The 13,955-nt window shown below is 42.3% G+C and overlaps 1 protein-coding gene across 1 annotated transcript in view; it reads left to right on the top strand.

Moving 5' to 3' along the window:
* Positions 1-13,955, top strand: part of LOC307125781 (uncharacterized protein) — a 238,644-nt gene that overhangs the window by 161,555 nt on the left and 63,134 nt on the right. Inside the window, exon 8 of the mRNA XM_079815890.1 lies at positions 12,115-12,288. Within this exon, the coding sequence (XP_079672016.1) occupies positions 12,115-12,288 (174 nt within the window). The remainder of the gene's footprint in view (positions 1-12,114; positions 12,289-13,955) is intronic.

Genomic DNA, 13,955 nt, shown 5'->3' with positions numbered 1-13,955 from the left:
CTAATAACTTTTGAACCATAAGGGCTAGAAACAAAATTCTTTTTTCCTCTGATTCCTTGGCTCAAGACAAATCGATTGCACCATATGACGTCATTTTCCGTCATAAAAATTTTCCCGCCATTTTTAATTTTCCGAAAAACCTACTTTTGCGAACTCGTCCTAGACGGTTCATCCGATTTGCACGAAAATTGAACCAGATCATCTTCAGGCTATGCTGACAAAAAATCTTGCAAATCAAGTTGATTCGTCAAATCGTTTTCGATAAACGTGCAAACAAATTTTACGTAGCGGTTGCAAAAACACACTTAAGGCAATATCTCTGCAGCGCTTTATCGTGTTCAAACCAAACTTGGTACATCTCATCACAAGCATGACTTGAGGCTACATGCAGCGTTTCGGCATAGCGCCACCTACTGGTCTGGAGATACAAAAAATGGCTGTTTTTGCTTATAACTTTTAAACCGTTTGTCCAAAAATCAAAAAAGTGGTCTCGTTAGATTCAAGACGGCATGCCGAGTCATTTGATATTCAATTTTACCATATCGGCCATTTTGCTTGTCGGCCATTTTGAATTTTGTCAAAAAATGCTATATTTTACAAATGCATTAGTGTATTGTTACTAAACTCGGTATGTGACATCCATGCCATGCCCTGAAGGTACTCAAAAAGTTTTAGGGCAGTGCCACCTTGTGGTCAGAAGATATAACAAACTTGACAAAAATACTAATAACTTTTGATTAAATTAGCCTAGTATATTGAAACTGGTCATAATAGAGTCATTGGCTCATGCCGATTCAATTGCACCCTATGATGTCATTTTCGGTCATGATAATTTCCCCGTCATTTTTAATTTTCCAAAAAACCTACTTTTGCGAACTCGTCCTAGACGGTTTGTCTGATTTGCACAGAAATTGAACCATATCATCTTCAGACCATGCTGACAAAAAATCTTGCAAATCAAGTTGATTTGTCAAATCGTTTTTGATAAACGCGCACACAAATTTTGCGTAGCGGTTGCAAAAACACTCATAAGGCAATATCTCCGCATTGCTTTATCGTATTCAAACCAATCTTGGTATATGTCATCACAAGCATGACCTGAGGCAAAATGCAGCGTTTTGGCGCAGCGCCACCTACTGGTCCGGAGATACAAAAAATGGCTATTTTTGCTTATAACTTTTGAACTGTTTGTCCAAAATTCATGTCTTCCGCACCATGCTTTGAAGGTACTCAAAAAGTTTTGGGGCAGTGCCACCTTGTGGTCAGAGGTTATAACAAAATTTACAAACATGCTAATAACTTTTGATTAAATTAGCCTAGTTTAATGAAACTGGTCATAGTACAGTCATTGGCTCATGCCGAGAACATAGATACTAATTTTGCCATATTTGGTCAAACATCCTGTCCTCAATGTTCTTATTTGATCAAAACCTACTTTTTCAAACTCATCCTAGATTGTTTGTCCAATTTCCACCAAAATCGAATCGTATCATCTTCAGACTGTGTCAACAAAAAGTTAGGGATTTTGCATCAATAGATGAAACCGTTTTTGTAAATTGCAGTGACGAAGTTGAGCCATGATGCCAAAATGACTCTTGAGGCTGTATCTCTGCAATGCTTTGACATATTGGCATCAAACTTTGCATGTGTCATTGTTCCCTTATTCTGACCACACCACATACATTTCGTAACTGTGCCACCTATTGGTCAAAAGTGATAAACCATTTACTTATATTATCAGTGACTCTATATATGATATTTCAGCCATTTTGCCTAATCTTCTTAAACTGTATAATTGTTAATTGCTGCAGTTGGTCTGACACTCTCAGACTACAATGCATTTTCAGCCTTTTGCCTAAAATCATCTTAAAACGTCATTAATTTCTCATTGCTGCAGTTGATCTGACACTGCCAGCCATTTTGGCATGTCTTGTCTTCTTCTTTGCGCTTGGCCCCGGTATTGCTGCTTGCAGCTATATTTATTATTCATCTTCTTCTTCTTCTTCTTCCGCCACAAAGTCTATGGCAGCCCATAGAACCGTATGGTAAAAAGTTGTGAAATTTGGCACACTCATAGAGGACAGTCTGAAATGTCACCATAGCAAATTTGGAGTCGTTAACTCAATCCCTCTAGCGCCACCATCAGTCCAAAATTGAACTCATGTTTATGTTAATAACTTTTGAACCGTAAGGGCTAGAAACAAAATTATTTTTTCCTCTGATTCCTTGGCTCAAGACAATTTGAATACACCCTATGACGTCATTTTCCGTCATAATAATTTTCCCGCCATTTTTAATTAACTTAAAAACCTACTTTTGCGAACTTTTCCTAGACGGTTCATCCGATTTGCACGAAAATTGAACCAGATCATCTTCAGACTATGTTGACAAAAAATCTTGCAAATCAAGTTGATTCGTTTAATCGTTTTTGATAAACGCGCAAAAAAATTTTACGTAGTGGTTGCAAAAACACACTTAAGGCTATATCTCCGAAACGCTTCATTGTATTCAAACTAATCTTGGTACGTGTCATCACAAGCATGACTGGAGGCAACATGCAGCGTTTCGGCGCAGCGCCACCTACTGGTCCGGAGATACACAAAATGGCTATTTTTGCTTATAACTTTTGAACCGTTTGTCCAAAAATCATAAAAGTGGTCTCGTTAGATTCAGGACGGGATGACGAGTCGTTTAATATTCAATTTTACCATATCGCCAATTTTGGCTCTCGGCCATTTTGAATTATGTGCTAAAATGCTATATTTTACAAACTCATTAGTATAACGTTACGAAACTTGGTATGTTTCTTCCGCACCATGCTTTGAAGGTACTCAAAAAGTTTTGGGGCAGTGCCACCTTGTGGTCAAAGGTTATAACAAAATTTACAAAAATGCTAATAACTTTTGATTAAATTAGCTTAGTTTAATGAAACTGGTCATAATACATTCATTGGCTCATGCCGATTCAATTGCACCCTATGACGTCATTTTCGGTCATGACAATTTCCCCGCCATTTTTAATTTTCCAAAAAACCTACTTTTGCCAACTCGTCCTAGACGGTTTGTCCGATTTGCAGGAAAATTGAACCAGATCATCTTCAGACCATGCTGACAAAAAATCTTGCAAATCAAGTTGATTTGTCAAATCGTTTTCGATAAACGCGCACACAAATTTTGCGTAGCGGTTGCAAAAACACTCATAAGGCAATATCTCTGCAACGCTTTATCGTATTCAAACCAATCTTGGTACATGTCATCACAAGCATGACATGAGGCAACATGCAGTGTTTCGGCGTAGCGCCACCTACTGGTCCGGAGATACAAAGAATGGCTATTTTTGCTTATAACTTTTGAACCATTTGTCCAAAAATCATGTCTTCCGCACCATGCTTTGAAGGTACTCAAAAAGTTTTGGGGCAGTGCCACCTTGTGGTCAGAGGTTATAACAAAATTTACAAACATGCTAATAACTTTTGATTAAATTAGCCTAGTTTAATGAAACTGGTCATAATACATTTATTGGCTAATGCCAAGAACATAGATACTAATTTTGCCATATTTGGTCAAACATCCTGTCCTCAATATTCTTATTTGATCAAAACCTACTTTTTCAAACCATTTGTCCAATTTCTACCAAAATCGAATCGTATCATTTTCAGACTGTGTTATCAAAAAGTTAGGGATTTTGCATCAATAGATGAAACCGTTTTTGTAAACCGCAGCGACGAAGTTGAGCCATGATGCCAAAATGACTCTTGGGGCTGTATCTCTGCAATGCTTTGACATATTGGCATCAAACTTTGCATGTGTCATTGTTCCCTTATTCTGACCACACCACATCAATTTCGTAATTGTGCCACCTATTGGTCAAAAGTGATAAACCATTAACTTACATCATCATTGACTCAATAAATGATCTTTCAGCCATTTTGCCTAATCTTCTTAAACTGTATAATTGTTCATTGTTGCAGTTGGTCTGACACTCTCAGACTACAATGCATTTTCAGCCTTTTGCTTAAAATCATCTTAAAACGTGATTAATTGCTAATTGCTCCAGTTGATCTGACACTGCCAGCTATTTTAAAATGTCTTGTCTTCTTCTTTGCGCTTGGCCCCGGTATTGCTGCTTGCAGCTATATTTATTAGGGGCAAGCACCGAAGGTGCGAAGGCACCTATTGAAACCGTTCCCGTTCCTATTATTATTATTATTCATCTTCTTCTTCTTCTTCTTCTTCTTCTTCTTCTTCCGCCACGAAGTCTATGGCAGCCCATAGAACCGTATGGTAAAAAGTTGTGAAATTTGGCACACTAATAGAGGACAGTCTGTAATGTCACCGTAGCAAATTTGGAGTCTCAAACTCAATCCCTCTAGCGCCACCATCAGTCCAAAATTTGACTCATGTTTATGCTAATAACTTTTGAACCATAAGGGCTAGAAACAAAATTCTTTTTTCCCAATTCGATTGCACCCTATGACGTCATTTTCCGTTAAAAATTTTCCCGCCATTTTTAATTTTCCGAAAAACCTACTTTTACGAACTCGTCCTAGACGGTTCATCCGATTTGCACGAAAATTGAACCAGATCATCTTCAGACCATGCTGACAAAAAATCTTGCAAATCAAGTTGATTCATCAAATCATTTGCGATAAACGTGCAAACAAATTTTACGTAGCGGTTGCAAAAACACACTTAAGGCAATATCTCCGCAACGCTTTACCGTATTCAAACCAAACTTGGGACATCTCATCACAAGCATGACATGAGGCAACATGCAGTGTTTCGGCGCAGCGCCACCTACTGGTCCGGAGATACAAAAAATGTCTGTTTTTGCTTATAACTTTTGAACCGTTTGTCCAAAAATCATAAAAGTGGTCTCGTTAGATTCAAGACGTCACGCAGAGTCGTCTGATATTTAATTTTACCATATCGGCCATTTTGGCTGTCGGCCATTTTGAATTATGTGCTAAAATGCTGTATTTTATGCACACTTGAACGGATTGTTACGGTCATCGATGTCACGATGCCCTGAATGAGCCCAAGAAGTTTCGAAACAGCGCCACCTAGTGGAGATTTTTTTTTTCAAATGCTTATAACTTTAGGTGAGATTGACTTATTTACATGAGAGTAACTTTTTTTGTCTCCTGAATCCTCGCCGAGTCCAACGATACCAGACTTGCCAGGTTTCGGCGTATTGTTTGTGCAGCGTAGTAATTTAGCACTTTAAAAACATTAGCTGATATCTTCGAAACCGCTAGTCCGATCGAGACGAAACCAGCGTCAGAAGTTCGGAAACATAGGTCGATAGCTTTACGCTAATGCCCAAATGTCAAAATATTGATAGTAAGGGGGTGTAAAATCCAATCAAAGTCAGGTGTCAGTCATTTTTCATGTGTTTTTTCATATAAATGTCTATAACTCAAAAACTAAAAGAGATATGTTCACCAAAATTGACACAGACACGTATGGGCTCACTCCGAGGACACACAACAAAAAATGGTAGGATTGTGCCACTTGGTGGCGCTATAATAGAACAAAACATGAAATTCCCATTGACTACAATGCAGTATTATGATAAAAAATGCTATGCTTTACAAATGAATTGTTGTATCATTACGAAGCTTGGTATGTGCCATCAGCACCATGCCTTTAAGCTACTTAAAAGGTTTCAAAACAGCACCGCATGTGGTCCATACTTATAATGAAATGGCCTCTTGTGGCTATATCTCTGCAATGACATATTGACACTATATTGACACCCTGCTTTGATATATTGACACCAATCTTTGCATGTGTCATTGTTCCCTTATTCTGGCCACACCACATCAATTTCGTAACCGTGCCACCTATTGGTTGAAAGTGATAAATCATTAAATAATTATTATTGACTGTATTTATCATTTTACAGCTATTTTACCTAAAATCACCTTAATAAGTCTTTAATTGCTCATTGATGTAGTTGATCTGAGACTGCCAGCTATTTTGGCATGTCTTGTCTTCTTTGCGCTTGGCCCCGGTATTGCTGCTTGCAGCTATATTTTAACTTTGCAATTGAGCATGGCACATTTCATAGAGATCAAAAAACATCTCTGATATCATTACTTCTTAAAAAGGGGAAAGATCCATTAGATTGCTCCAATTACAGACCAGTATCACTTATCCCATGCGACTTAAAAGTTTATGTAGTTCTTGCCTCTCGCATGGAGAGAGTAACTCATAACTTAGTCAAAGAGGATCAAACCGGTTTTATTAAGGGGCGTCTCGCATCTGATAATATGCGTCGACTTTTTCATGTACTTGATTTTGCAGACGCTCATCCAAGTCCATGTTGGTTTTTTTCACTTGACGCAGAAAAAGCCTTTGATAGGCTAGAGTGGAACTATATGTGGGAAGTTCTGCAATGTTTTGGTTTTGGTGAACACAGCGTTTTATATTTGTTTACTGTTTGTAAATTTAATTAAAAAATTAAATCAAGATTTCTTGTGTAGTGTGTAAGCTATTGCGCAAAAAATACCCCATTGTAGAACACCAAATACACATACTGTACATAGAGCGAGCAAGCATTTAGGATTTAGGTGAGATAACTGCAATGAAAGTGCCCCTATTATGGATTTTTGAAAATTACCTTTCATGTAGTGTGTAATATAGTTCTAAGTGAATAAAAACGTCCTGCAAAGTTTTAAATCTGAAATTGCACCGTATATGAAGTTGTTGTCTTTCAAATGTAAGAGTTGACACTGAGTCAATTAAACGAATCATTTTTAAACGAATCCCAAGCCATTTCGTTGTGACATCAAGATGAAACATTAGCATATTGTCTGTCCATTTATTGTGGACACAGACACCAGGGAAAACTTGAACCACCTCAAACACTGCAGCTGATTCCTGTGGATATGGACATGGAGAGTAACTCATAACTTAGTCAAAGAGGATCAAACCGGTTTTATTAAGGGGTGTCTCCCATCTGATAATGCGTCGACTTTTTCATGTACTTGATTTTGCAGACACTCATCCAAGCCCATGTGCGTTTTTTTCACTTGACACAGAAAAAACCTTTGATAGGCTAGAGTGTAACTATATGTGGGAAGTTCTGCAAGGTTTTGTTTTGGTGAACACTGTTCCCTCTACAGCGTGGAACGAGGCAGGGATGTCCATTTTACCCCTTATTGTTTTGTTTATCCCTTGAACCACTAGCACAAGCCATTAGGAAATCGTTTCCGGTTACGAATGTAACCTAGGTTCCCTGAGAACAGGGAACGAGACGCTGCGTCAGCTGATGCTATGGGGAATGCCTCCAGCGTGACAGGTGTCTGAACTACTATCGAATCACGGCAATCCTATTGACCGGCGACAGCCTATGATGTCATCAAGGTGCGACCAGGAAGTATATAAGGGCGCCTCACAAACATGACACCGCTTCTTCGTCTGAAGGGACTAGGAGGCCTAGCTTGGTGCCTTTTTCAACGGGCACTTCGGCCGGGCCATCCTTGTCTGTTCGAGAACAGAGCCTCTGGATACTCGCCCCCTGGAGAGGCATCCAACCCAAGGGACTGCAGATTGGCAGTGTCCTCCTCAGACCGGATCTCAGAAACGGGCATCCCCGAGAGCGGTACTCAGCATAGCGCTTTCCACCCTTGCCAGCGAGGGGAGTTAATCTGCTCGATCCTAGGATCTACTGAGCTATTATCAAGTAGAAACACTCAGGAGGCCAGACTGGCCTATAAGCTGATCTAACGGGGAGGCCTCGCGAGGGGCCTACGACCATCTGATCAGGCCCAGGCAGCTTCGGGCTCTTCCCTCCCATGGGAACCAAGTAGCAGAAGCGACCTCAGTCGCGCTAGGGTAAGACCATCCTCAGATGCTGCCGAATAAGGCTTTTGCCAGATGTTGACAGCAAGGTCCCCACTAGCTGTCAGCATATGCCAGTTAACAGTTCCTAAACTGAGAACCCAACCCCTCAGGGAGGCCTAGTGAGGCCTACTATATGATAGCAGTACATGCCAAATGCTCGAGAATCCAAACTCGGAAACTCAGCTGAAGGGAGGCCTGGTGAGGCCTACTACCTGATAGCAGCCGAAGCCAACTGTCAAAGTAGCTGGAAAACAGAAACTCGTCTCCTCAGGGAGGCCTGGAGAGGCCTACTACCTAATAGCAGGCTATGCTAGCTGCCCGAGCATCCTGACTCGGGAACTCACCCTCAGGGAGGCCTAGTGAGGCCTATCACCTGGTAACAAGCTTTCAGGGAGGCCGAATGAGGCCTACCACCTGCCAACAGTCCATGCTAGTCCACATGACTGAAGCCCTGGGACGTGCCATCAGGGGAGGCCCGGCTTGAGGCCTGCTACCCATGGCAAACCTTCAGGGAGGCCTGGTGAGGCCTACTACCTAGTAATCCCACATGCCTGCTGCCAGAGGCATCCTGGTCCCGGGGCTCACCCCTAGGGACGGTCAGGAACTCACATCCAGGGGAGGCCTGGTGAGGCCTACTACCTGGTGGCGAGCCACAGGGAGGCCTGGAAGGGGCCTGCTGCCTGCTCGCAATCCACGCTGACTGTCACGGTCGACTGGCGACTGGCGAGCCCATCTTCAGGGAGGCCTGTCGGGGCCTACTACCTTACAGCAGACCTGCAGGGATGGCTTCCTGGTGGCAGGCATGAGAAACTGGCTGTTATAACTCCTGGACTGACAGTAGCTTCTCTGCTGGCTGACAAGATAACATCCAACTACTAAGAAGGGTTATTAGTTGGGAATTCTGCTACTTGAGGCGGACATCGTTGGGGAGAAAACACATATAGCAATACAAAAGGGGCCGACTTTGCAAAAGGCCTACTTTCCAAGGCTGACTACCTATCTAAGTTGCAGCTATTAATCGCTAACCTCCCCAACGTCGGGACTCACTCGAAAGGAGGCCTACTGAGGCCTACCACCTGACCCGGAGTCTACTGCCCAGACTGCCCAAGTTGGCTGCTCACAGCGGCCTACTTTCGGGCCTACTGTATGACAGTGCAGTCTTACCAGCAGCGCCTACAAGCTCTGGAACCTAATTACATTACTCATGACAGGGTACTCTGCAAAAACAACGCCCTGGACCCCCTAAGGTTACGCCACCCACCTCATGAAGGACCTAGCTTTAAAGCGGCCTACCATCACTGCAAGGGCGTCAGCCATGGCAATGCTCTGGCTTCAAGGGAGCTCACTACCAAACCAACATATGACAAAAAGGTTACGAAGTGCTGCTCAACCCGAGCCATGGGTGGGGCAGAAGGATACAGAGCTAGGAGTGGGATACTCAAATCTACCCTGCCTTATCAGAGGAGTACTGCCACCTGGCCAGGACATATAAACAGGGCCAGAGCCTGCCAAAAACTGGCGGCTTTTTAAGAAACTAGCTCTGGAGGGCAGGGTTGAGCTACGCATACAATCTCTTCGTACTTGAACGAAAGATGGCCTAACCCTGCCCCACGACCACTGGCTAAATTGCTATCAATTCTGCACAGCACCAACCTGCATTACTATTGAAAAACCCCAGAACGCAGAGAAGGGGGCGGGCCTTGGCCGGACGACTCTGCATGAGAGGAGGCTAACATTAGGGATATTAGAAAACTAATTCACTTATTGAATAGCTACCCGGGGCGCCAACGCATTTAGCGGACGCCTCTGTAATCCCTAGAAAGCCTAGGCCAATCTAGATCTATACCCGAGGCCCGACAGGACCACTCCTATTGCACCAGACAAAAGGACACTCGGGCAGAAGTGCCAGTCGTATACTAGATCTGGCTCTAGATCTAACTGTAGTTCTAGCGTAGTCTGATCCTGCATTCTCAAAAAACGTATACTGAGAGAGGATACAAACCGCCTTACCCCGAGGCGGCTACCAGTTACCAGCTTAAAACTAGGAGAAAATACACGCCTAGCAATACGCTACATACCCGCAGGAATGAGCGATGCCTTCCCAGAGATACTCTTTTTTTAAACCTCGGGAGGTTAAAAACTGTATTCCACACAGCGAGCAGTTACAGCTCTTAAATATGACTCATATCCTTTGCTGGCTCTCTACTAGCAACACTAGCTCACCACGGAGCCCGAGCAACTGGTGTATAATGACCGTTCTAGCCATCCTAACAGGGGAACTACAGGCCCTACAGAAATATCCAACGATCCACAGCGATCCCCGAAGCCCTCTACAGGGAGCAGAAGTCAGAAAATATATTCATATTTTTCCCTCTTATAGGGGACTTACCCGCTCGTTTGCGGCGCACCATGATATTTACCCACAAGCTTAATTCACAACATGTATGCTTAGGTGTACCACTACCATGGGCCAGAGGGGGCGCACTCACAGACCAGCCAGGCGGGCCCTAGCACATCATTGCGGACCCACCTAGGCCGGATGTAAGAAGCGCCTGGGGAGATGATGAAGAAGAGGAGGTGAGGGTCAATATAATTCTTAGCTCACCCTCAGGGAGGAGACCATCATGAACGCTGACTGCGTTTTGTGATACACAGCTCTTACTTCTGCCAGGAGTCCGCCTCTCTGTGCCCCACCCTCGACTGTGGGGGGCGCGCGAGAGGCAATGCTGGCCCTCGGGCCCCGTCTCCGGTCCTCGGACTGTGATGCCTCCTGCCTGCCTGGGTCCCGGATCTCAGTGGTATGCAGGTCCTCAGACGCTACCAAATACGCTATTCCTCCGCGATGCTGGCCCTCGGGCCCAGTCTCCGCCTGTTGCGCAACCACCACATCAGGGAAACATCCCCTGATCGAGATCCCTCAGCAAACTGGCCTGGTGCGCATGAAACACTGCCATGTGTTAGAAGTAGCACCGGGCTGACCTGCAGCCGTGTATGCCCTTCCATCAAAGCGACACATCGTTTAGGTAGCAGGGTTGGAGCTCTCAGCTTCCCAGATGCGAAATTGCACACATCCCGTTAATCGGAAGCAACGACACATACCCATATTCTCCTATCCTCCTGCCATCAGCGACATATCACTGATGTCATACCGCTGATGTCAGTGAATATGAACCGAATATAGGTTATTCCATGCCCTCTCGATCTAAATAGGAAGATCAGGAAGGAATGAAAGCCCAACTGAGTCGATGATTATGGCTGGGGAGAAATCGATCGTTTAGTCCAACACGAGCGATCTCTCCTCTAACGCGGTAACATGGCGGCCGCAGCGCGTTTCATAACATTCATCGGCTCAGCATACACAGTCGGGATGGCTGAGAAGATTAATCCTCCTTCCCTAGAGCACTTGCAAACAAGTCTCGTCAGCCGCCAGATCGTCAAAGGGAAGAATGCCTTCCCGTGACGATTCAGCGGGCTCTACCCGGGAAACCCATGACGTGTGTCCGCGCTCAGCCTCGGCAAGAGCGGGACTGCATCATCAGTCTCGGATGCCAAACCCTCTTCCCTCAGGAAGAGAATTAGATGAGAGCAGAGCGATCTCGGATTGACAAATGCTCACATTATACAACAAACAAACAACTCGATAAGAGCTGCTGTGCATGCTCTTGATCCCTGGCAGAAACACACAACTCGTGTGTATACAATAATGAATTTGGGTTACCTTAACTCGAAGCAATTCAGACAAGACAGTCCCTGAAGACGAAGAAGCGGTGTCATGTTTGTGAGGCGCCCTTATATACTTCCTGGTCGCACCTTGATGACATTATAGGCTGTCGCCGGTCAATAGGATTGCCGTGATTCGATAGTAGTTCAGACACCTGTCACACTGGAGGCGTTCCCCGTAGCGTCAGCTGACGCAGCGCGAGTTCCCTTTCGAAAGGGAACTGAGGTAGCACCGATTAAGATTCATGACCATAATCATATTATTTTGTTGTATGCTGATGTTTTCAACATGCACCCTAAAGGAACATAACTTAATTGAGTGAAAGTACCTCTGGTGAATACACATTAGTGTAACATAGTAAATATATTTTCACATATTTTTCAATAAATCCCTGTGTATTATTCAATATATTGTAATGTATTAACACTATATATTATTTAATTAATGTTTCACTATATTTAAGCTATTTAATATAGTGATCATAAATGTATGAAAATATATTTTCTTTCTGTGAATTATAACCAGAGTATTCCCTTTCTTTAGATTAACAGCCTGTAAACTCACTGATCAGCACTGTGAAGTTGTGGCTTCAGCTCTACAGTCATCAAACTCCTCCCTGAGAGAGCTGGACCTGAGCAACAATGACCTGCCGGATTTAGGAGTGAAGCTACTCTCTGTTGGACTGAAGAGTCCAAACTGTCAACTCAACATACTTAGGTATTTAAGACGTGTTTTTTTTTTTTTTTTTTGACGTCTGTGCAAAATAACACAAGCTGTCATATATATGTTATATTCCTATATTCTATGCACCTGACTTAACTCTTTCCCTGCCAGCACTTTTTTTTAAACCGCCAGCGTTTTATATTTGTTTACTGTTCGTAAATTTAATTTAAAAATTAAATCAAGCTTTCTTGTGTAGTGTGTAAGCTATTGCACAAAAAATACCCCATTGTAAAACACAAATACACATACTGTACATAGAGCGAGCAAACATTTAGGATTTAGGTGAGATAACTGCAATGAAAGTGCCCCTATTATGGATTTTTGAAAATTACCTTTCATGTAGTGTGTAACATAGTTCTAAGTGAATAAAAACGTCCTGCAAAGTCTTAAATCTGAAATTGCTCCGTATATGAAGTTGTTGTCTTTCAAATGTTAGAGTTGACACGGAGTCAATTAATTGAATCGTTTTTTAAACCTTTAACCACCTCAAACACTGCAGCTGATTCCTGTGGATACTGAATAGCATCATGTCAAGAAGACACTTTGCTCTACAATGTGTTTAATTTGGTTCATTGAGTCGATTCGTTCAAACGGCTGATTCATTCAAGAATGAGGCAGTCGTTTACGAATAGGTCATTAAATCTTTGATTCAACCTATTCATTCAAAATGCTGAATCATTCACTAACACGCTTTTGTGGTGATGCACGTTTTGCTGTGATCTTTGTTTGGACCTATTTTTGCTGCCGAAATAGAACAAAAACACTCAATATTGCATCTAAAATGTAAGTGACTTTATGTTCATAATTGTTTATGGAACTGTCATATGAAATCAGTGTCATTTTCAGTCGTGATGTTATTCAGGAAAACACCACTCTTGGTAATGTGACATTGCAACTGTATCATATGTTATAAATATAAATAAACTCCACATTTCGACATTTTTACTGCAGTGTTAACTGAGTTTCTCTGTGTGAGCAGTGCACATTTGTTTTGATTTCTCCTGGAGAGGCTGCGCGAGCATTAACAGCGCAACGTTATAATCAGAGGTGTAAAGTACTCAAGTAATTTTACTTGATTACTGTACTTAAGTATTATTTTTGGGGATTTTTACTTTACTTGAGTACAATTAAAAATCAATACTTTTACTTTTACTTAATTACATTTTTTAAGAAAAAAAAGTACTTTTTACTCCTTACAATTTTATTTACAGTCAAAAAGTACTTCTTTTTTGGAGATCACCTCATTCTATTTTGCCTTGCTATTAGCAACCCAATTGAATTGCACTGATGCCCAGTTTAATTTAAATGTTTAATTTAAATGTATTTATTCTGCCAATGAGATTCATTTTCACATTCCATGAAATTGGTCAGACATGTTAATTGTTCCTTTGGAAGTGACGTCATGTCACATCAATTAATACAATGCAGCTCCTTGACCTGGGCTGTGTTTCCCAAAACCATCGTAAGCCTAAGTTGATCGTAGAGACCATTGGTGGCAATTGTTCTACGATCAACTTGAGCTTACAATGGTTTTGGGAAACTCAGCCCTGGAAATTAGACTGAGAGGCTTTTCAGCCCCAAAAGACGCTTGACACTCACAATTTTGAAAATCAACTTCTGCTCAAAGGGATAGTTCACCCAAAAATGAAAATGTGATGTTT

This window comes from Gobio gobio (genome assembly GCF_949357685.1).
Source record: "Gobio gobio genome assembly, chromosome: 1".
Lineage (NCBI taxonomy): Eukaryota > Metazoa > Chordata > Actinopteri > Cypriniformes > Gobionidae > Gobio > Gobio gobio.
The sequence above is the reverse complement of the archived record's forward strand: the minus strand, read 5'-3'. Positions and strand labels throughout refer to the sequence as shown.